General features: G+C 63.1%; 3 protein-coding genes across 3 annotated transcripts; 2 read left to right on the top strand and 1 right to left on the bottom strand.

Annotated features, from left to right (window-relative positions):
* Nucleotides 1-321: 321 nt before the first annotated feature.
* BXZ73DRAFT_89570 (heme peroxidase) lies at nt 322-1,638 on the top strand (the record flags this gene model as incomplete). The annotated part of the gene is made up of 5 exons (XM_048025337.1): nt 322-429; nt 482-571; nt 629-701; nt 757-1,291; nt 1,350-1,638. 5 exons carry the CDS (start codon nt 322-324, stop codon nt 1,636-1,638), a joined length of 1,095 nt encoding a protein of 364 aa, XP_047878575.1.
* Nucleotides 1,639-3,774: 2,136 nt separating this feature from the next.
* Nucleotides 3,775-6,217, top strand: BXZ73DRAFT_45706 (uncharacterized protein; the record flags this gene model as incomplete). Its single annotated transcript, XM_048019556.1, has 10 exons — nt 3,775-4,182; nt 4,242-4,373; nt 4,427-4,465; nt 4,521-4,693; nt 4,749-4,905; nt 4,962-5,112; nt 5,167-5,518; nt 5,580-5,756; nt 5,815-5,898; nt 5,974-6,217. 10 exons carry the CDS (start codon nt 3,775-3,777, stop codon nt 6,215-6,217), a joined length of 1,917 nt encoding a protein of 638 aa, XP_047878576.1.
* Nucleotides 6,218-8,483: 2,266 nt separating this feature from the next.
* On the bottom strand, nt 8,484-8,757 carry BXZ73DRAFT_45788 (uncharacterized protein; the record flags this gene model as incomplete). Its single annotated transcript, XM_048019570.1, has 2 exons — nt 8,484-8,577; nt 8,627-8,757. Coding segments are annotated over 2 exons (225 nt in total), but the record flags the coding sequence as incomplete, so codon positions are not given.
* Nucleotides 8,758-21,735: the final 12,978 nt, after the last annotated feature.

Genomic DNA, 21,735 nt, shown 5'->3' on the forward strand with positions numbered 1-21,735 from the left:
CACACCTTCTCACAGAATGGCCTCGGACCCGCATCCCGCCCCTGAGGAGCATTTCGGGCGCGGCGTCTCTTTGACGGCCGGTGTGTGAAGCTTACTGCGCCGCCGGGCTGCGGTGTTGACGCACGAGGTTGAGCGGAGCGCTTACTCGAGCGCGGGCTCCGTGCCACCTCGGCGCTGCTGCTCTGCGAGAGGACGGGAATCTCAGATGCGAGCTGAAAGGTATATAAGCCTGAGTTTCATCGACTGACACCGACAGCTCACTGCTACCTCTCACAGACTCGAGCATCTCCGTGCACTCCATCGCTCCTCACACACCTCACCATGTTCTCCAAGTCCATTTTGTCCGTTGCCGCTCTCGCCGTGCTCGCCACTGCCACGCCTTTGAAGAGAGCGACGTGCAGTAACGGTCATACCGCCTCCGACGAGCAGGTGAGCTATTTCTCTCGGTTAGTGCGCATCCCGAACTGACACTTTTCTGTAGTGCTGTGTGTGGTTCGACGTCCTCGACGACATTCAGGAGAACCTCTTCGAAGGCAGCGAGTGCCAAGAGGAGGCCCACGAGTCTCTTCGTGTTAGTGCTAGCATCACACAGCAGCCCCATTCCATACTGACTGCCTGCTGGATACAGCTCACCTTCCATGACTGCATCGCGTATTCGCCGTCTCTCATCGCCGATGGCGAAGACGGTGGCGGAGGCTGCGGTAAGTTCCCCGTCCCCATCGTTGGTATCTCGGCCACTCATGATCACCCTCTCAGACGGCTCTATCATGAAGTTCTCCGATGTCGAGACGGCCTTCCATGCGTCGATCGGTCTTGACGAGATCGTCGCCAAGCAGCTCCCCTACGCCCTCAAGCACAACGTCTCCTTCGGAGACTTCATTCAGTTCGCCGGCGCCGTCGGCGTCTCCAACTGCGGCGGCGGCCCCCGCCTCCAGTTCCTCACCGGCCGCTCCAACGACTCGAACGTCTCCCCCGACGGGCTCATACCCCTCCCGGAGGACACCGCCGACACGATCATCGCGCGTTTCGCGGACGTCGGGATCAGCGCGGACGAGATCGTTGCCCTTCTCGCGTCGCACTCCGTCGCCGCTCAGGACCACGTGGAGCCCACGATCCATGGCAGCCCTTTCGACTCGACGCCGTCCGACTTCGACGCGCAGTTCTTCGTCGAGACCCTTCTCAAGGGCGTTCTGATGCCCGCGGCGCCCGACGTCACCACGCTCGCCACGGGCGAGGTCCTCTCGCCGCTCCCCGGTGAGCTCCGCCTCAACTCGGACTTCGAGCTCGCTCGGTACGTCTCCCTCCGCCCCCCTCCGCCCCTGCCTTGTCCTTACGCGCGCTGGCCACAGCGACAACCGGACGGCGTGCGAGTGGCAGTCGTACGTGACGAGCCAGTCGTTCATGATGGACAGGTTCACGGCGGCGATGAAGAAGATGACGGTGCTCGGGAACGACGCCTCCGCGCTCGTCGACTGCTCCGAGGTGATCCCCACCCCGGCCGCCGCCGCGTCCCAGACGGCGTACATCCCCGCGGGGAAGAACCAGTCGGACATCGAGCCCGCGTGCTCTGCGACGCCCTTCCCCACCCTCTCGGTCCAGGCGGGGGCCGAGAGCTCCATCACGCCCGTGCCCTCGTAAAGTCGCCGCCGGACATTTCGTAGTGGGCATCAGTCTTCGTTAGACGGACCGTGTTCTGGAACCTTTACGCCGTGTTTTGATGTCGAGGTAGCCTTTAGGGTATTTATTCCGGGGCGCTCACCGCTGCCTCGGTTATTTAAAGTCTACGGAGATCACGGCAGCGCGAGCGTGGAAGGCGTGCAGAGATTGGAGCCCATTAGAAGCCGTTCTAAATCGTCGGGCTCTCGAGGGGCGTCTACCATTTTCCTCGTCGTTGCGACTGCTCGAGTACGTAAGCACGCCTGATGGGCATCTTCCACCCGCTTCCAAGTCCCAACGCGCTCTCTTCCGTCTCCGCTTCGCATGGTAGCAACCTGGGAAAGACCTCGCCACGCCGTAGCAACCGTCTCCCATCTCGGTCTCGCATCCTCCTCCCGTCCAGCATGTCCCGTCGACTTGACCCTCCCCGTGCGGCGACGACGTGCGTCGTACTTTCCGAATGAAAACGCGCGACTTGTTTGTAGAACTCTCTAGAATGCAAGACACAGCCTACACGCCCCCTTCGTCGACGCCGACATCCAAATCAAACGCGGGTGGTGGTGGGCATTTTGAGTTGATCCGTTGATTGGAGCACGCCTGCGGGCCGGCCACCCGCTGCCGCTCGCTGCGCTGAGGCCTGAGGGATTTGGGTGATGGCGACCCATGGGCTCTATTCCGTTTGTCGAACTCGCGAGTCTTTATCCGCACCGGGAAACCCCGCTCGACGCTGTCGTGCGTCACAGCGGCCTGGTCAGCACGGGTCTACCGACTCCCAGCACGAGAAGTTCGCGGGCGCTATCCGATCAAATTCGCAAGCTCCTGATATGACGCAGCACACTCGGCTCGTCTTTTTCAAGCTTGGCTTCGAGCAAGAGCGCGCGAGCAGCCGCCGCGGTGACGGCCTCCAGCCAGGCCTGTCACGGCAGAGGTGGGGTGATCGCGTCTTGGGTTTCGCAATCCTTCTGGGGCAGCGCAGTGCGTCGCGGACGACACCATCGCGCTTTATCGACGGAGGCCTGCAGGTTCGAGATGAAGAGCAGTTCGATATTAGACGGCCCCGCGAGAGGCAATCGGGTGCGGCGCGTGCGCGACGCAGCCTCGCCGCCGTCACCGGTTCCGGTCGCCACGGGCGCGGACGTACTTGAGTGGTGAGGTCATTGAGGGAAAGAGGTGAGACGGTTGCTTGCCTGAGCAGGCCATCGCGCACAGAGGCGACGCACGTACGCCTGGGCGACGGAGCCCGAAACTGTGCGGGACATACTTAGAAGGCCACAGGTAGTCGTCAGCGCTTTTGTTTGATACCGGGCACGAACTGCGGGTGGAGTTCCGTTGTTCAGAGTACGGACAGGGCGTGCTCTGCATACGGACCCCTGGGCCGATGAAGCATGGGAACGCGCACGTAAATTCGTCCACCCGCTTGGCGTTTATTCCACGAGAAAGAACCCTCGAATGCTAATACATAACGACTTGTGAGCGATCTGACCGGAGGCAAAGTTGTGGCCGCAGTCGATGACGAGTGCGGGCGCTAGCCCGTTGCCTCTTTCGGCAGCAGGGCCGCTCTCGCCGCTCTAAGACTACAGGGCGTCCCTGCTCTCTTCATCCTACTGCGACGCGACAACTGTATCCTTCCTCTGTGCTCCAACGCTCGTTTCAGACCATGATGAACGCGTTTTATCACGGCGGCAAGTGGCAGACGCGTTCTAAACTCAACCTCTTGAGTCCCAGACGCTCTCCTTGTCATCTTTACTCCACAGCGCTCTCCCACTGAACGCCTCTCCAATATTTCCGGTCCATTCGAATGTCCTTGACGATCTCATACTATGTCCAGAGGGTGCAGTTTTCCCGACATGGGCACTGATTGAGGGCACGACGTTGGTCGCAACGGGAGACAATGTGGGAGACAGCTTTCTGTGAGTGCCCATCCCTCCCAAAACCTCGCTCGGAGCACGATATGACGTTCGCACCACCGTTTTCCCGCAATCCCCACACGCAACCGCACCACCGTACACCGCCCATCAGCCCGCCATACAAAAGCTCACCATCCCGCCCTCTCGTCTCGCCCCACTCCCCTTCTATCCCTAGTCCTCTCCTTCTCCCTTCTCCCTGCCGATTTCCACCATGTCCCAAATCGACCCTTCGGACGAGAAGAAGGTGACGCGAAAGACGTCCATCACCGGCCACGACTCCTTCTCCGAACACCGTCGTTCCTCCTCCCAAGCCTCCGAGAATGTCAAGTCCGTCCGAAACCTCAACGCCAAGCTCGCCAACCCTCTCTCCGGCATTCCACACGAACGCCTCATGGAAGATGCCGCGGCCTTCGCTCGCACCCACGGGCTCGAACAGTATACCCACACGATCCAGAAGGGCGCCCTCGTCGCCCAGGACCCCGCCGCGTTCGAGACCCTACCGATGCTCGACGACCACGACCGGCACATGCTCCGCCGCGAGTTCACCCACAAGTGGGACCAGCCGTTCATGCTCTACTATCTCGTCGTCATGTGCTCCCTCGCTGCTGCCGTCCAAGGGGTGAGTGCCATATTTCCTCACCAGAGCCACGTTCTGAGCGCATATATCTGCTTCCTTAGATGGATGAGTCCGTCATCAACGGCGCAAACCTCTTCTTCGCCAAGCAGTTCGGCATCGACCCCGGAACCGGCCCCACCTCCGGGAGTAGCAAAAACCAGTGGCTGCTCGGTCTGGTCAACTCGGCTCCTTACGTTCGTGTCCCATCTCTTCTTTGCGTCCATGTCAGCTTATATGCTCCCTCCAGCTTTGCTGCGGGCTCATCAGCTGCTGGCTGACCGATCCCGTGCGTCCCTGCCCCATCTTGCTCGTTACTGCGTCATCTAACCGCCAATCTACAGCTGAACAAGTGGCTCGGTCGCAGAGGCGCGATCTTCGTCACCGCTATGTTCTCCTTCCTCACTTGCATCTGGCAAGGTGTAACCAACTCCTGGCCCCATCTCTTTATCGCTCGCTTCTTCCTCGGCTTCGGTATCGGGCCGAAAAGCGCGACCGTGCCCGTGTACTCTGCGGAGTGAGCGTCCTTCATCTTCTGTTTTATCTTCTCTGGACTCATTGGCGGGGGCTAGATGTGCACCACCTCTCATTCGTGGCGCGCTCGTCATGATGTGGCAGACGTGGACCGCGTTTGGTATCATGATCGGATACGTCATGGACATCGCCTTCCAAAACGTCCATGACCCTCCGCACATCACTGGGCTCAACTGGCGACTGATGCTCGGAAGCGTGAGTGTTCTATTTGGGCCTCTGACTTTGAAGGAGACTCAATCCACTCGGTAAAGGCCGGAATTCCTGCGCTGTTCATCGCCGTCCAAGTCTTCTTCTGCCCGGAGTCGCCACGTTGGTACATGATGAAGGGCCGCTACCCGGAAGCTTTCAACTCCCTCCGCCGCCTCCGTCACACTGAGCTCCAGGCTGCGCGCGACCTCTATTGTACGCCGACGATCCTGTTTCACGTTTTCTCTCTACTGACGTCTGTGCTTACAGACATTCACGTGCTGCTCGAGGCCGAAAAGGAGGTCGACCGCAAGACGCGCAACAAGTTCCTCGAGCTCTGGACGATCCCGCGCAACCGTCGCGCGTCGATCGCGTCGACGATCGTCATGTTCATGCAGCAGTTCTGCGGCGTGAACGCGATCGCGTACTACTCCTCCAACATCTTCGTCCAGGGCGGCTTCTCACAGACCTCGGCCCTCCTCGCGTCCTTTGGCTTCGGCGCCGTCAACTTCGTCTTCGCCGGACCCGCGGTCTGGACGATCGACACCTTCGGACGACGGAACCTGCTCCTCGTCTCGTTCCCGCTCATGGCGATCTTCTTGCTCATGACCGGGTTCGCTTTGTGAGTCGTGCGGCGTTGTCTTCTCGTTGAACGTGTCCCTGACCGAGGTTCCCTCTGGAAGCTTCATCCCCACCGAGAGCCCAGCGCACGTCGGGATCATCGCGCTTGGCATCTACCTTTTCACGGCCGCATACTCGCCGGGCGAGGGGCCGGTGCCGTTCACGTACTCCGCGGAAGCCTTCCCGCTGTACGTGCGCGACGTCGGCATGTCGCAAGCGACCGCGCTGCTCTGGTTCTTGTACGCACCCTCCTACTCCTCCGCCCGTCCCGCGCTCACCGTGTCCCGCCCGCCCCAGCAACTTCGTCATCGCGCTCACCGTCCCCGCGCTGCTCGGCGCCTGGACGCCCCAGGGCACCTTCGGCTGGTTCGCAGGCTGGAAGTACGTCCTCCTTCCCTCCTCGTCCTCATCCTCGCCCTCCCCTCACGCCGAGCGCTGATATACCGTCCCGCACAGCATCTTCGGCTTCTTCGCCGCGCTCCTCTTCGTGCCCGAGACCAAGGCGCTCTCGCTCGAGGAGCTCGACCAGGTGTTCAGCGTCCCGACGCACACCCACGCCGCGTACCAGGTCCGCGCGCTCGGCCACAACCTCCGCCGGCACGTCCTCCGGCAGAAAGTCGGGGACATGCCGCCGCTGTACGAGCACGAAGGCGCGATCGGCGACAAGACGTACGCTCCCGGGGGCGTCGGCGCGGCGTGAGCGCGGACGGCCGTGCGTGATGGAAGACGCATACCCAGACGGTCGCGTGTGTGTTGAGGACGTGGCAGCTGACTGAAAGTGTATTTATACGTAACGGGCGTTGTACATTAGGTCTGAGCTTTAATAATGGAGTATGTACGTGCTACAAATTCCGGCTGGGGTGTCGAGTGCACCCGCGGAGTCTCGTATGACGCCTTCCCGATATAGGTACTGTATAGCACCTCGGCAATCTCCGATACGCCGGGCGCTCGATGGCCCCAGGCTTCGAAGTTCGGGTTTGAAGATGCATGTGTAGCCCGCGGTGTGTGTGTGGCACATTCGTGCGCGGAGATGGGTGAGACGATTGGCCGCCCCCACGAGCCGCTCCGCATCGAGATCTGCCGTGAAAGGGCGAAGGCTCGCGGGCTGGGGCAAGTTCTGAACGAGACGAGACCCATCTCCCCATCCCACTGCATGGACCTTGGCAGATCGACCTGGAGGAAGCCAATCGGCTGTACATGAGGTGCCGCCGATGCTCCATCCGCGAAAGAAGAGAAGCGTCTCGAGAAGGGCGTCGTGCGACCGTGCGCAGACGATCGGGGTCGACCGTGAGTCTGACGGCGGTGTTTGCGCGAGGGATCGCGAGTTCGTAATTCGTCGTGAACGCCACCCAGGACAATGCACCAATGGCCGGGAAACGTACGGCCGGGGACGTCGAAGAGTAAAAGAGCCCCGACGTCTCGTCGCAGTTGCCAGCGGTGCACCGAGCGGGGGAAGACGCAAGACGGGTCGGTTGGATCCGTCGCGTCCTACTGGAAAATCCACGGTCCCGGCGGAGCTCGATCGAGCATGGCCGTGTACTCGTGCACGCTGGCTCAAACGAGGCTCCGTACGAACGCGCACCGCGCGCTCGTGAATCATATGCGTCCCCATTTACCCGCACGCCCTGGCACGACCGCGCTATCCCCGTCTCCCCCGTCCCCCATCCCCCCATCCCTCCCACTTCATGGCGCACACGCTTCTTGCGACCTGGTCCCGGTCTCCGGGCCCGCCGAGCTTCGACACGACGCATCATGACGCACGGGGAGGCTCTCGCGAGCTCTAACCCCGTGGCCCGCGCGTCCGCCTCGCGCTTCTCTCCCCCCCAACGATCGCAATTGCAATTGTGCCCACCACGCGCGTGCGGTCGGGGGGATGGACGGGCGCCCTCCCTCCACCGCCCAGAGAACACGTCCTGGGTTCGTGTTTATGCATGCTCGCGTCACACGACCACCAGCGCGATGGGAAAGGGACGCTGGTAGTGTGGCTTGGCGCCGCCTCGCGCGAGAACCTGTCTTGCAGAATACCCAGACGCGGATAGGCGTGCCATTGCGCGGACTGCACGGCCGTCCAAGCCAAGGAGGCAATCACACCGAGGCACACATCGGGGACAAGACCATGTGGAAAAAATGCGATTACCCACAGCGGGCGAGTAGCAGTGCGAGTAGACAGAGTAGCAGAGCGACGAGCAGGAGTGGAGAGCACGGACTAGACGAGGGGGTGGAGCGGTATATGTACACAAACAACAGATACGGAGCGATCGAAGAACCACAAAAAGCAAAGCAGAAAAGCAGAAAGCGGACCGCACCGCGCCCACCATGAGGGCAGGCGCGCGCTGAGGTCCGGGGCCAACAGGGGCAGAGCAGGGCGGAGGCCATAACGACGACGGTCCCCAATAACATGAAAGCGAGGGAGCAACGGTTACTCACAGAAGCGCTGTCCCTCCCCTCCCCACCCATAGATACTACATCGTCATCGCGTGCGCGAGCTCCGACCCCCCGCCGGGCCCGCTTCCTCCGACGCCCGTCACGCCGCCCGCCGCCCCGGCGCGCTGCCCCGCACCCTTTTGTTGGCGCTGCACGGCCAGGCGCGCCGCCCGCGCGAGCCCGTCCCAAGGCTCGTGCGAGTGCTCTCGCGCGCCTCCGGCAGCGCCCCCGCGCGAGATCTCAATCTTCTGCGGGCGGCTCTTCCGCTCCATCACAGGCGTGCGAGGCGTGCTGGGCGTGCGCGGACTGCTGCCCGCTTGCGAGTGCATGAGCGGAGGCGTGGCGGGTAGCGGCGTTAAGGGCGAAGCAGCCGGCGCGGGTCCGGTCGCGTCTCGCGTAGGGAGGTCTGCAGTCTTCACCGTCATCTTCGGCTTCGTGGCGCTCGTGGTGGAAGCAGACGCGGGCGCAGGATCCGAGCTTGAGCCTGAGGCTGACGCCGCCGAACCTGAGGCGGCGGCGGCGGCAGCAGCAGCAGCAGTGAGCGCCTCGATGCGCGCCGCGCGTGTCCCGCGTTTGTGCTGCCCGCGGCGGGATTCCTTCGGGTACTCGCATACGAGATCGCGACGTGTGCACTGGCTGAAGGGGGGATAAGCCAACGACAACCACGCTCTTTGAGAGAACTCACTTGCAGCGCTGCGGGCCCCCCGCGGGTGGAGGCCCGCACGCGATCTTGCGCTCGCGGCAGAAGAGGCAAGCCATGATAGGCTTCTTCTTCTCCGGCTCGCGCTCGCCGTGCTCGCCGACGGGGTGGGGCATCTGCAGCTTGAACATCGCCTGGCCCGCACCGAGGGATGCAACGGGCGGCACAGGCGGCGCGGTCTGCACCGTGCCTGGGGCGGGGAACTGAGGAAAGGGGTAGTCGACGTGGGGCGCAGGCGACGACGGTCGGCCGTTCTTGCGGGGACGACCGCGTGAACGCTTCGGTCCAAAGGAGGAAGAGGACGGAGGTAGGGGCTCGGTCTTGACTGAAGGCGTGGGGGAGGATTCGCGCGGGGGGTTTGTCGAACGCAAGGGTGCACGTGGGTCGGTCGGCGGCGGTGGAGATTCGCTCTTGCGCTTCATAGGCACCGAGGAGGATGAGTGTGGGTACGGGGGCGCAGGAAGAGCGGCGTGCGGAGTGGGGGCAATGGGAGTCAGGGCACTCTCGAGGGTATAACTTCGGGTCGGGCCGGAAGGAAGGGGACGGTAGAAGAGGGGAGCTTGGTGCTCCATATACCCAGCCAATGGGGGGTGTGCATAGTCGGCGGGGAGCGGGTGGACGGCCATGGGGTCCTGCCGCGCGTCCTCGAACATGGTTTGTGGGGGAGGATAGTAGAACTGGGGCGGGTGGCGGGAATGAAAACGGGGAGTTGTGAGAGGAGGAAGGAGACGAGACTGACCGAGGACGGATAGGACCATGGCTGCTGATCGATATACGGGGGCTGATGGAAGGCGTTGTATGCGTCGTCGACAGCTTCATCCTTGAGGTCATGATACTCCTCGACGGGGGTGTCTGCAGGCGGATCTTCGGCGGGGTCGTAGTCGCGTGGGGAGTCGTACTGTGCTGCGTAGCCGACAAGCGGCCGGTCGGACCAGAGGGAGGTGGCGTGGGCGGGGACGTCTTGGTCGGAGTCGAGGGCGATAGAGTGGAGGGGGCGATAAAGCTGCACGCCATCCCGGAGCGGGGACGGTTGGAGTGGTGGATGGGGGTAGGAAGTGAAGTGCTACCGGGGAGGCTGAGTGAAATGAGCACGAGCGCCAAGGGCGAGGGGATTACTTACGGGGGAGTGACGGGGATATTCGAGTGGGGGCTGGTAGGGGAGGGGGTCGGGGCTGGGGATCGCAGATGGACTGGGCGTCTGGGAGATGGACGGGTGGCGATCGAAGGAGGGGGCCGCTGTGAGGGAGTGGTGAGCGGCAGCGGGAGTCACAGGCTGCGGTGAGGGGACGCACCGAAGGACATTGGGGAGCGGGCGGGGGGGAAGTGGAAGAGAGCGGGGATGGTGGTGGGCGGGAGGGAAGAGGAGGAGGAGGAGGAGGAGAGCATCGCGGCCGACAAGCGACGATCGCCGGGAGCAGATCAAGCGATCGCGGACGGGACAAGGGCGAACCAGGAGACCAAACTCGGTCCCCGCCCCCGCCCCCAGCTTATGTACGATCCCACCCACCGATCCCACCCCGGGCGCCTGACGCAGGACGTCAGATGACGCCATCCTCGTGCCGGTAAGCCCGGGGCGCTTCCCACGAGGCTGCTGGGAGAGGACCCCCGACATCTCCCTCAGAGGCCGTTGGCGGTTTCCGGACATTTTCGCCGGTCTGGGGGTGCCTATGCCGTGGGGCGCTTAGGCCCAAACGGACATTTTCCGGAAGGCGGGGGGTCGATCCCGTGGTCGATGGTCCGGACAGCCGGTCAGGCAGGCTGAGGAGGCCGTTGGCACCTGTATATAGGACGTAGCGCCGGTACACCAGAAACCAGTTACCTTTGTGACTGATGCCTTGTGACTGATTTCGCCAGCACGCTGGCCAGGTAAGTAAAGGTTTATAGCCATTTGAAAGCGGTCCTTGTGGTTGTAGCTTGGCACACAAATCAGACCATTATGGCATCAATCAATGCCTGCACAGTGACTACGAGTTGTCGGGCGTCTCTTAACGTTCCCGCGCCGCGCTAGTCGCCGAATCGCCCGCGCGACTCGAGGTCTGTCCAAGGGTCTTGACGAAAGCGAGGTAGAGGAGGTTCGCGCGCAAAACCGCAATACACGAGAATGAGAGCGAGAGGGGAAAAATAGCGCGGGAATCGGGTGCCCCGGAAATGCGAAGATAGGACCGATGGGGCCGACGGATGGCTACAATGCGTGGCTGGGTGCGGCGGTGGGAGACAAAACAAAAAAGGGTTCTGGGTGAGCATAGTGGAGGGTAACTCAGAAAAACTCGACTCAAATATGGCGCAGCACGGAAAGTTATCAGTAAGACGGGACGAGCGCGAGAGGCCTGCTCAACTGACAGCAGCACGGAAAGGCTAGGCTCTGCCCGATGAGAGGGGCTTATGCCGCGCATACTCATCGGGTGACCGTCAGAGGCCGCGGACCCGGGCTGTAGCGTTGGGCGGAGACGCGTCGGGACGCGGGGAGAACGTCACGGTGCGCGCACGCCTCGGAGGGCACACCGTGCTGCGCGCGCGCACTTCCCGGAGGGCGCGCGGTGGCTGGACGAGCGTAGTGAGCTCGTAGCGTCCGCTCCTTGGGATGAACCGTCGTCGCGACGCATGGTCCGTGTTGATCAAACGGTAATATATATCAGCGGCATCGTCGGCACGCTCGTCTGGCCATTGGGTACGGGCTGGTGCCGGGGCACTCCCCGGGCGAATCAACTCTCGTTTTAAACCACTAATTATCAAAGCTATAGTCGACCACTCCTAATCTCTTCCAAGAGCTCTCTTCTCCATGGGCGGTGAAGATGATGACGGAGAGGCGACGGGCTCCGAGGTCATTGGCGCTTAGATCCTGTTGTGCTCTCGCTTGATTATCGACGTTGGACATGGTGTAGGGTGCTCATATGTGCACATTCACAGCTGTTGTAGCTACGTAATGTCTTTCTGGTGTCTCATGAACGAAAATTCGCTCTCCATAGGCCGTTTCCAGCTGCATCCGGACATTTTGACCCCATCGGCAGGCCGTTTCCGAAAATCCGGACAGAATCACGCTCAGGGCGCTGAGGCCATGCTCAATCCGGACACAAAAGGGCCGGCCGGAGGCCGTTTCTGACGGACACTGCAGGCGATTTTTGAAAAATTTGGCAACGGCCTCTGAGGGAGATGTCGGGGGTCCTGCTGGGAGGAGGTGTTGAATAGAGCTCCGCGATCTGTGCCCCAGCCTTAGCTCATGTTTAGGTACCCGCCGCCCCCGTGTTCGTCCCCCGGCGCCCCCGTGAGCGCAGGCTTCGCGCACCGAGCACACGACCTCGACGGTTCTCGCGTCCGCCTACCGCACCCCACGTCAACCGCGACGCCCCATCAGCCCAATCCGCGTAGATTAAGTCCAGCGGCAGCCGCGGAGCACCTCCTTCCCCCACCTCGCCTCCAGATTTACCCTCCCCCAGCCGCCCATCTCCTTCGATCTTCGACGTGCGCGTCCACCCATGCCTGCAGCTGCTCCCCCTCCCCGTCGCCCCGAGGGAAGACTGTCGAGCGAGAACCCAGCCCCGCCTAGCTTCACGTCCCACGCCCTCGCCCCGCGCTCAAACTCCGCACGGATAAGCGCCTGCGCTAACTCGCGATCCCGCCCCACCCCGCATGGATCGATGGCGTGATCGACCCTCGATCATCTCCACCTTGCGTCCCCCCGACCGACCCGGCTGATTGCTCAACGACGCGAGATCAACGCCCACGTCTAACCACCACCTACTTCCTACTCACCGACTACCCTCCCGCTAGTCCTGTACGTACTCTCTCCGCCTCGCTCACGAGCGCCCACCATCTCGGGTGCACGGCTCGCGCGCAGTGATGCGCCAAGTCGAGCATGACGTACGCGATCGTCTGTACTTACCGGCCCTTCATGGGGGCATGGGCGTGCATTTGACAACGACGGCGACGACCCACTCCCGTCGGCACGCGCGTTGACGATTCGCGAAAGTCGATCGAGCTCTCGAGCCGATGTCAGTGCCGTCAGCAGGGCAATCACTCTGGCGTCATTCTACCCCCCATTCTAGTGTCCATGTCAATGCCAACTGTCGTGGAGGTGAGTAGCAAGCAGGCGCAGTGCGGGTGCAGAATTCGAAGCACCCGCCCCGTCTTCCGTCCAGTGCGCTCACATCCCCGCTACGTATCTTCAGACGAGTCTAGGGCCCGCACCGCAAGCACATCCGTCCGTCGAGGCTATCGACCGCAGTGCGCCACCAGTCCAGAATCATGTCTCTCCGCGCGACACCATCGACGGATCGCGTTGGCCGTCCCGCGCGCACCGCCATACGTAGATAGAAGGCACCAACCATAGGACTCCATGTCGAACAAGCTCACTAATTGCATAGGGTACATCATCGTCTAGTGCGCACAGAGCACATGCGCACCGCGCTACGGGCCGGGGGCGGTGCGGACTCCCACCGCGCGCTCCCGTGCCCTCAGATACATATCAGCTCCTCTTCATGCCGAATTGCGTCTATGCAGGTGCCGGCCGAGCCTGCGAGGCCGGTCCCCAGCGTCCGGCCGAGCTCTGGGCGCCTAGGCCTCAGGCAAATTTCCCGTGCCGTCTGCCCGTCTGTCCGCGCGCTTTCTCTCTCTTCCCCTACATCCGGTTCTCCGCCGTACCATCCATCGTCTTCTCGCATTAGATCAGCTTAGTTTCTGTTCTCACAGCCGTCATGACCAACAACGTCCCCGACCCGAGCCAACTCCAGCTCCTTCCGGGCGAAATCCAGCCCGACACGCCCTCGCAGCTGCCTGCTAGCCGCAGGGTGTCACCCAGAACTGTCGAAAGGAAGGAAACCCCGAGCCAACTCGAGCAAGTGGCCGACGCACCACGGAGAAGGCAGACGGTAAAAAGAAGGCGACGTCATCGCCGGACAGCACCTCGGGACCGAGCGGTGCCGCCCCCTCGAGCGTGGGTGTTACGGCCATGCCCGCCGGCAACGCCCAGACGCCTGGCCAAGCGGCGGCTGCGCCCTTGGCTGCCCCAGGAGCGGCGTCTCTCGCAGCGCAAGTCTCTCAGGCTGCCGCCGCCACAAAGACCGCCGCCACGCCCTCCAACACCCAAATCACCCCCGCACAGCTCAGCGTCCTCATCCTTCAAGAGGTACGCACCTTGGGGGGCAACATCGCGGCCTTCGACAAACGAATCTCGGCCATTGAACTAGTAACGATCCATGGCGGCACAAACCAGGCGCCCGCGCCAGCAGGGGCAACACCGGCGACAACCCAAGCACCCATCCAGGCCGGGGGGACAACGGCGGCGACCGCAGGCCTCACTGCCGCGGTCGTGCTGGAAGCCCAGAGCCAGGTGATCACTGCCCCTGCCCCCATGTTCGACCAACTGGTTGCGGACGAAACCACGATCAACCTCACTCAGCTCGCAGCGAACGCCAATGCGCAGCCCGGGGTTGCGGCGCTGCCAGCCATCGTACCAGGCTTGCAAGCCGATGAGAACACAGTCGGTGAGTACTGCTCCCCAGCATCATCGCGTCACGCTCGTCTCGCACGTCTCCAATGCCCGCGCCGTCTGGCTATCCACGCTCGTCATCCCTATCGGGGGCACATGACACTCATCTCACACGCCCGCACGCTCGCACTCGCATCTCGCTCGCTCGACACGCACGATCACAATGCTAACCCCTCACTTGTAGTCCTCCCGCCCCGCGTGGAACGCGCCATACGCTTCGGACAGTACGTCCCATACACCCACGTCCTAAGCGCATTCCGGAACGCCGCGATCTACCACGGCGAGCCCACTACCCTCGCCTCCGCGCTGAACGCGTCGACCGCCCTGGACCGCTCTGGGGAGCGCGACATCGAATGCACCGAGTGGACGGCCGCGGCACGAGTAATGGTCATCGCGACCAGAGAACGCTGCAAGGACGGAGAAGCCCGGGCGGATGCGTTGCAGCGCCACCACAACAACGTCACACACCAGGGTGCGAAGCACGGGTGGCCCGTCGCCGTCCTGTACGACATCCAAATGCGCCTCATCGCCGCGTCAAACCCACGCATCGACTTCGGCATATTGGACCGCGAGCAGCTCACCATCGCGTTGCACACGACCTCAATGGAGCAGTCCGCGTTGACCAGCGCGCGCGCTGAACGCGCCCTCCAGCAGGCCTCGCGTGGCCGAGGAGAAAACAGTGGTTCTGGCTCTGGAAGCAAGAACCCGTACTCGGCCCCCACCAACACGCGCCGCTCTTCGTTCGTTGAGGACGCCTCCCGGAAGCGCGCGCGCACAGACACGCCTGCAAATCGGTGTTTTCGTTGCGGCAACAACGGACACATGCCCAATGCCTGCACCGCCGCCAACACAGTCACTGGCCGCCGCGTCGCCGCGCTCTCGACCCGCTCTAGCAGCGCCAACGCCCTCCAAGCCCCTGACGGCACCCCGTATTGTTTCGCCTTCGCCCGCGAGTCCTCATGCGCCCGCGGCGCCGACTGCGCAAACTTCCATGGCTGCAGCATCTGCGGGGCCACCGCGCATGGCGCTGCCACCTGCGGCGCACGCGGGCCTGGTGGGGCCTGATCCACGGGTGGTCGTCACCCCCATCAACCCAGACCGAGTGGAGCACGAGCTGGAGCTCCTCGGCCTGGGCGCAAAATGGGCGCACGTCGTAGAGGGCCTGCGGGCAGGTTTCGACGTCGGCATCAAAGCCCAATCCATCACACACTCCACCATCCCTCCCAACCACAAATCTTCCTCCCTCGATCCCGCTTTCATCGACCGTTATATCGCGGAGGAGCAGGCCGCTGGCAGGTACTCCCGAGCATTTGACCCCGACGAGCTTGAGGCCATCATCGGCCCCTTCCGCACGGCGCCACTTGGCTTAGTGCCCAAACCGAATTCGGACAACTTTCGTTTAATTCAAGATTTATCCTTCCCTCGCGATAACGTACGATGCCCCGGCTTGTCCGTATGATACTCGCGCGTTAATCATACGCATTTCTGACACTCAGGAGGCTGTCCCGTCCGTCAACGCTGGCGTTAACGCAGACGACTTCCCGACAGAGTGGGGAACCTTCGACAAGGTCGCGGCGCTCATACTCAGCCTCCCGCCCGGGTGCCGCGCAGCCACTTTCGACATTTCCGCTGCATACCGCATCACTCCGGTGCACCCCGACCAGCAACGTGCCTTGTGCGTGTTCTGGAAAGGCAAGGTGTACGTAGACAGAGCCTTGTGCTTTGGGCTCCGCTCGAGTGCTGGGGTCTTCGGGTCGATCGCGGACATGCTCGTCGACATCTACCATGCCCGCGGCTTTGGGCACGTGATGAAGTGGGTGGACGATTTCTTCGCCATCTGCTTCCCAGGAAACGAGTTTACCGAGGATGCTTTCATAGCTGCAACCGCCAACCTTGGTGTGCCATGGAGCCTTCCAAAGCTGCGCCGCCTCGCAGTACAGCAGCGCTTCACAGGGTACGACTGGCACCTGGAGCACCGCACTGTATCTCTCCCCGAGGAGAAGCGGGCCGCGGTTCTCGCGCTGGTACTCGACTGGTCTCAACCTGGCGCCTGCAAGAACGTGCACGAGGCCCAGTCCTTCCAGGGCAAGCTCATACACACAGCATCCATCTTCCGCCTCCTGCGTCCGTTCATCCGTTCCATTGGAGAATTCATCAAGGAGTTCGACTCACCACGTGCTCGCCTCCACCCTCGGCGCCAATTTCGCGCGGACCTGCACCGCGTCGCGGAGCTCCTAGAGCGCCTTCCCAACGAGCTTCCCCTAGAGGACCCCGAGGCGGTGGATATCGGCTGGTGGGGCGACGCGAGTTCGTCCTTTGGAATAGGAGTCGTCGTGGGCTCACACTGGGCGATCTGGACTTACGCACCCGGCGTCACAGTCGGTCCAGGTCAGCGCTTCGACATTGGCTGGGCCGAGGCACTCGCGGTGGAGCTCAGCCTCATGATGGCCATCCACCATCAGGTTCCAGCAGGCCTCCCTCCCAGTCGGCGCAAGTACCTCGCGCGCTCAGACAACACGGGAGTAGTGGCGGTAGTGAACTCCGGGCGAGCAAGATCCCCCAACACGAACACCATCCTGCGCCGCCTTTATTCACTCTTGGCAGAGCACGGTCTGTCGGTCGAAGCGCGCTACGTGGCCACGGAGATCAACGTTGCCGACCCGCTCTCTCGCGGCGACATCGCAGGCTTCCTGGAGAGGTATCCCGGCGCCGCACCTACCAGCAGCGACTTCTCGACGCCACCGCACCTGCGCGACCTGATCGCCAGGTGGTGCTAACCCTCTTCCGCATCGAAGATCCTGAAGTCGACCAAGAGCTCCTGTCAGCGGCACCGGCCACGCTCGAGCCAGCACCCGTACCAAGCTCGTCTCAGCTCCGACCTGCAGTTCCTGCCGCACAGAGAATGCTGCAGTGGCACGGCGGCACCAACACAGCCCCCATCAACACTCTGTCCCATATCTCCTTTCAGCACCTCGCACGGACAGCGTCCCGAACGACTTTGCGGGGCGCGACCGCTCCGGGTTACGGCTCCGGTATTAGCAAGTTCCACAAGTTCTGCGACCTGTGGGAGATCCCAGAGCAGGAGTGACTCCCAGCTTCATTCATCCTCCTTCACTCCTTCTGCCTATGGGCAACGGCCGACCCTGACATAATCGCTGAGCTGGGAGAGCGCGCAGAGGCCCACCGGTACCCCCTGGAGCCCATCTCGGTGAGCACAACCCGCAAGTACCTCTCCGCCGTGCGCGCGTGGCACATCGCGCAGGGGTGGGAGGAGCCGCTCTCGCCTCGCGACCAGGCGCGGATAGAGTGGTCGCTGCGCGGCATCGAGAACCTTCAGGCGGACCGGCGCTCAAAACCCCCACGCCCACCGTTCACCCTCGCAATGCTCGAAACCCTGCACGCATCGCTCCGGCTGGACAACCCATTTGAAGCTTGCGTGTGGGCGGCCGCAGCATGCGCCTTCTGGGGCCTCATGCGCTTCGGCGAGGCTACGGTGCGGTCCCGCACGGCGTATAACCCAGGCAGCAACCTCGCACGCAAGCACGCGTTCTTCGGCAAGGACCAACGGGGCGTTGAGTACGCGCGCCTGGACCTACCTCGCGCGAAAACAGCCAAAGCAGGTGAAGTGCAGCGCGTGTTCCTGGTGCGGCAACCGAGCGCAGTCTGCCCTCTGCTGGCGCTTCGAAACCTTGCCACTGTGGTGCCTGCGGCAGCCGACGATCCCCTCTTCTGCTGGCGAGACAAGTCTGGCATCCGCCCGCTGACGCGCCAAGCGGCCCTCGACTGCGTCAACAACAAGCTCCGGGAGCGCGGTTTCGAGGCGACCTTCGGTCACTCATTCCGGATCGGGGGCGCATCCCACTACCTCGCAGCAGGCACTCCGCCGGATGTCGTGCAAATGATGGGGCGATGGCGTTCACTGGCCTACCAGGTGTACGTGCGCTCCTTCGAGCTCGTCGTGTCAAAGCACCTGGGTGCAGTTGTCGAGGACCAGCAGGACTCGTAGGGGCAGTGCGCGAGCCCGCCGCAGGTGGTTGGGTCGGCGGCGCGGAGCGGCCGCAGTCAGAACCTGGGCGGTCTGGTCGGGGTGGCGGCTCGCTCCGCTCCGCGTCCGCGCCCGGCTCTGCCGGGCCCAGGCCCAACCCCCGCTGTCCGGCGTACGCCCACCGATCTCGTAGAGCCGTCACGCCCAGCGACGAGGCTGGATCACTCACGCTCGCCCAGAGAGCTCCAGCGCCCCATCGTGCGACTGCCCCGTAAGCCGTCTGGTGTGAGCGAGCTTTGTATACGTACGTGACGGCAGCACGCACGACCTCGGGACGTATGCCAAGCCTTGCACCTACCTATGGCTGTACGCAAAAAGATCTCATGGAGCGGGCGATATTGCAGGGAGAGGACCTGACCTGTGACGGCCCTGCACGCCGGCGCGGGCGGCGGCACTAGCCCGCTCGTCCTGGGGACCCTTGCACGCGCAATTACGATCACGCGCCGTCGTCGCCCTGTCCCCTAGGCCTGTCAACTAGCCAGCCCGCACGCGCACGAGCCACGGCCCCCAGAACGGCGGCGCGCCAGCGTGAGCGCACGGAGGAAAGCCGCGGTCCCGTGCCGCGCCTCGTGCTAAAGAGACAGACGCGGGGCAAGAGAGAGGTCAGCAAACCCGCCGTGCGCGAACGAGGACTCGTACTCAGGACGCGGCTCGACGTGACTCCGACTGAACAAACGCCCGCCGCCTCGGCGGCGGCGGCGGCGGACGCTTCTGCTGTGACGACCCCGTCGAGACTCGACAGATCCAGTCCGCGCTCTCGGGAAGGGCCGCGCCGCCAAATTCAATCGTGCGTGTCGGCAGCCCGGGTGCGCCCGAGCGCGACGTCGAAGGACGTCGTCCGTGATCTCCGGTCTTCCTGGGCCAGACCCGGTCGCGCCTCCTTCCAATTTGCGGGAGCTCGTGCGATTGTCCTGTTCGACGGTGTCGACAGCAGCCGCCGAGGCGCGTCTGCAGCACGCACGCACCTCCGTTCGACGCACCGGCGCCCCCCCCACCCCAACTCGACGCGCACGACAGAGCTCGGCACCGCGAGCACCCAAAGCCGGGCAGGGCTGATCGCGTCGGCGGGGCGCATCACCCATCACGTCAGCCGGTGTCCGGAAGGACGGGGGATGGGTTCACGCACGCACCGAGTATTGTACTTTTCACTGGCTCGCTGCTCTAGCCCCGCGCCGGGGTGACGTCTGTCGCGACCCGCGCCACGAGGAGGCCAAGGCTCGAGACGTGCGCGGAGGCGGCGACGGCGGTCGATTCGGAATTCTGCCCTGGCTGGATGTCGAGCGCGTCCACTGCTGGGCGTGGCGTGGCGTGACGTCGGACGAGAGCGTAAGACGATATGACACGGGACCAAGAGGAAGAGCAGTGTTCTCACTCGCCGGCCACTGGGCGACTGCGCGCGAGCGAGAAGCGATGCGCCCGTGTGGTGGTGGAAGAGGAGGAGGAGGAGGAGGCGGCGGTTGATTGGTCGCCTTCGTGCGTCCACACGGCGTCTTTTACCATGAGCTGCGCGCCGCAAATTGATAGGGAAGTCGCCGCGACTGGGCGTAGGGTATGTCGTCCTCCGCGAACGTCCGGTATCGATGAGTAGAGGTAAGCGAGGAGGGCGGGGCGCTCGGAGTCCGGGAGCTTGAATACTTGGGGGTTGGCGGCCCTGCATTACTGCGCACTTGCTAAGAGAGGTTGGAGGAAGAGCACCGTCACAGCAGGACGCTGGGAGGTCATTCGTCGACCTGAGACGAGGCGGGAGCGGATGTTCTCTTCGAACATGTACAGGTTGGGGTTCAGTCGTTACTTCGGGCGAGAATCCCGAACCGTGCACCACACCCACCGTCCACCCGCCAAAGAGCTGTCTTGCACCCTAAAACACCGACCTATCACCCGAGGGGCTGAGGCTGTCTGCTTCAATGCAGCCCGTCATCGTGGCCGCCCAGGTTTTCCTGTCCAGCCGTAAGGATGGGCCCCCACGCACCCCAAAAACAACGCATGTCGACCTTCCGCGCGTGCGTGCGGCCACACCGCCGACCTGTGGTTTGGACACGGGACAGGAGCGATTGATGCGCCGTCACCCCTAGCGCACCCTAGTGCGCGTGCACGCGGTGGATGGACTGATTTCTTATTCACTCTCCTCGTTTGTGGACCACTACGTACGCGCGAACATCAGTACGAACATGATCTCGTCCGAGAAGCGTGATCAGAGACGCTCACCTAGGCTTCGCAAACCAAACTCAACGTTTCGGTGACAACACAACAAGGCCGCTGCACTACAGCCCGTACATCGAGTGTGGAAGGCAATAGCCCACGCTGACCGCGATTTGCAATGCCCGGTCGTAAGCCCGCAGTTTGCACCCACGACGGCGGAGGTCAACCTCTGAGATCGGAGCCCATCAGCACATGGAAGAGAGATGAGTGAGAACACGCACCGCATGTTTCTGGACCGATTTCTCTCATTGGATCGGGATACTGCAGCCACCACGTTCAACTTGGAGCACGCTCCGGTTGGCTCGCTCTGCTCGGTTGATGGCGTTGACAGCTGAACAAGAGAGTTGCCAAGGTGAGGGCCATTGAGCGCCAAAAAAGTGAGCACTCACCTATGGTCGTTGGTCGTGGCTGTCAAACACTGGGTGGGCATGGATTCGACCTGCTTCCATGTCACAGACTATGATGTCGCAGGCAAGAGACAAGACGGAGGGTGTGACTACGCTTGACTCTGCTGGATAGTGGCCACGTGCAGATGGTGGTGCGATTTTCTTTTCTTGGAAAATGAGCGCTTATTCAGAAAGCGCCCGTCGAGTGGTACACCACGTCTCTTGCTCCTGTGTCTGTCTATTCCCAGCCACTGCTTATCTGATTAGTGCGCTTCGTTCCCCGCCTCCACCAACACCTCCCGCCTCCTTGCCGCAACCCACCTCGCCATACACGCGTGTCCTTATCACTCCGACTCGCCGTTCGTTCTCTCCAGTCGTCCTCCTCCAACTCCGTACATTCGGGCGCCCTTTGATCGTCTCAGCTCCGCGTGAGATCCCGCTTTGCGCTGACCCACCGCCAGGCCAAGCCGCTCGGACGGCCATGAAGCCCTCCGAAGACGCCGTGCGGGACAGGGACAGGGCAAAGGGCTAGGGCCCGCGCTCCCCGCAGCGTGTCTTCTGAGCGAGGCGCGTACCATCACATCCCCAGCTGCACTCCGCCTTCCAGACATCCTTCCGAGCACTCTCTACCCACCACGGCGCGCGACCGCGGCGTGCGCGCCCGGAGCCCGATCACGACACGCCACGCCCCGCGTTCCAGCGTTCTCGAAGTCAGCGCGGAACCGCCGGAGCGCGGGGTGGTGGTTTGCGGGCCTCGCGCACGGCACGCGCGTTTGGGGCGTGGTTCCCGCCGTCTCCCGGGGGCGCGTTCGCTCGTTTGGTCGAACGCCGGGCATGCTTTATTCGGCGAGGGCTGGGCGCGGGACACTGGACGGACGGTGAGTCGCTCGTCCTTCGCGCCCACGGCCAGCTGAGAGCACCGAGCGTTTTCAAAGGCCTTTCGTTCGCGACACGGCCGGCCCGAGGGGACGGGGACGAC

This window comes from Epithele typhae (assembly GCF_022376455.1).
Source record: "Epithele typhae strain CBS 203.58 chromosome Unknown BXZ73scaffold_19, whole genome shotgun sequence".
Lineage (NCBI taxonomy): Eukaryota > Fungi > Basidiomycota > Agaricomycetes > Polyporales > Epitheliaceae > Epithele > Epithele typhae.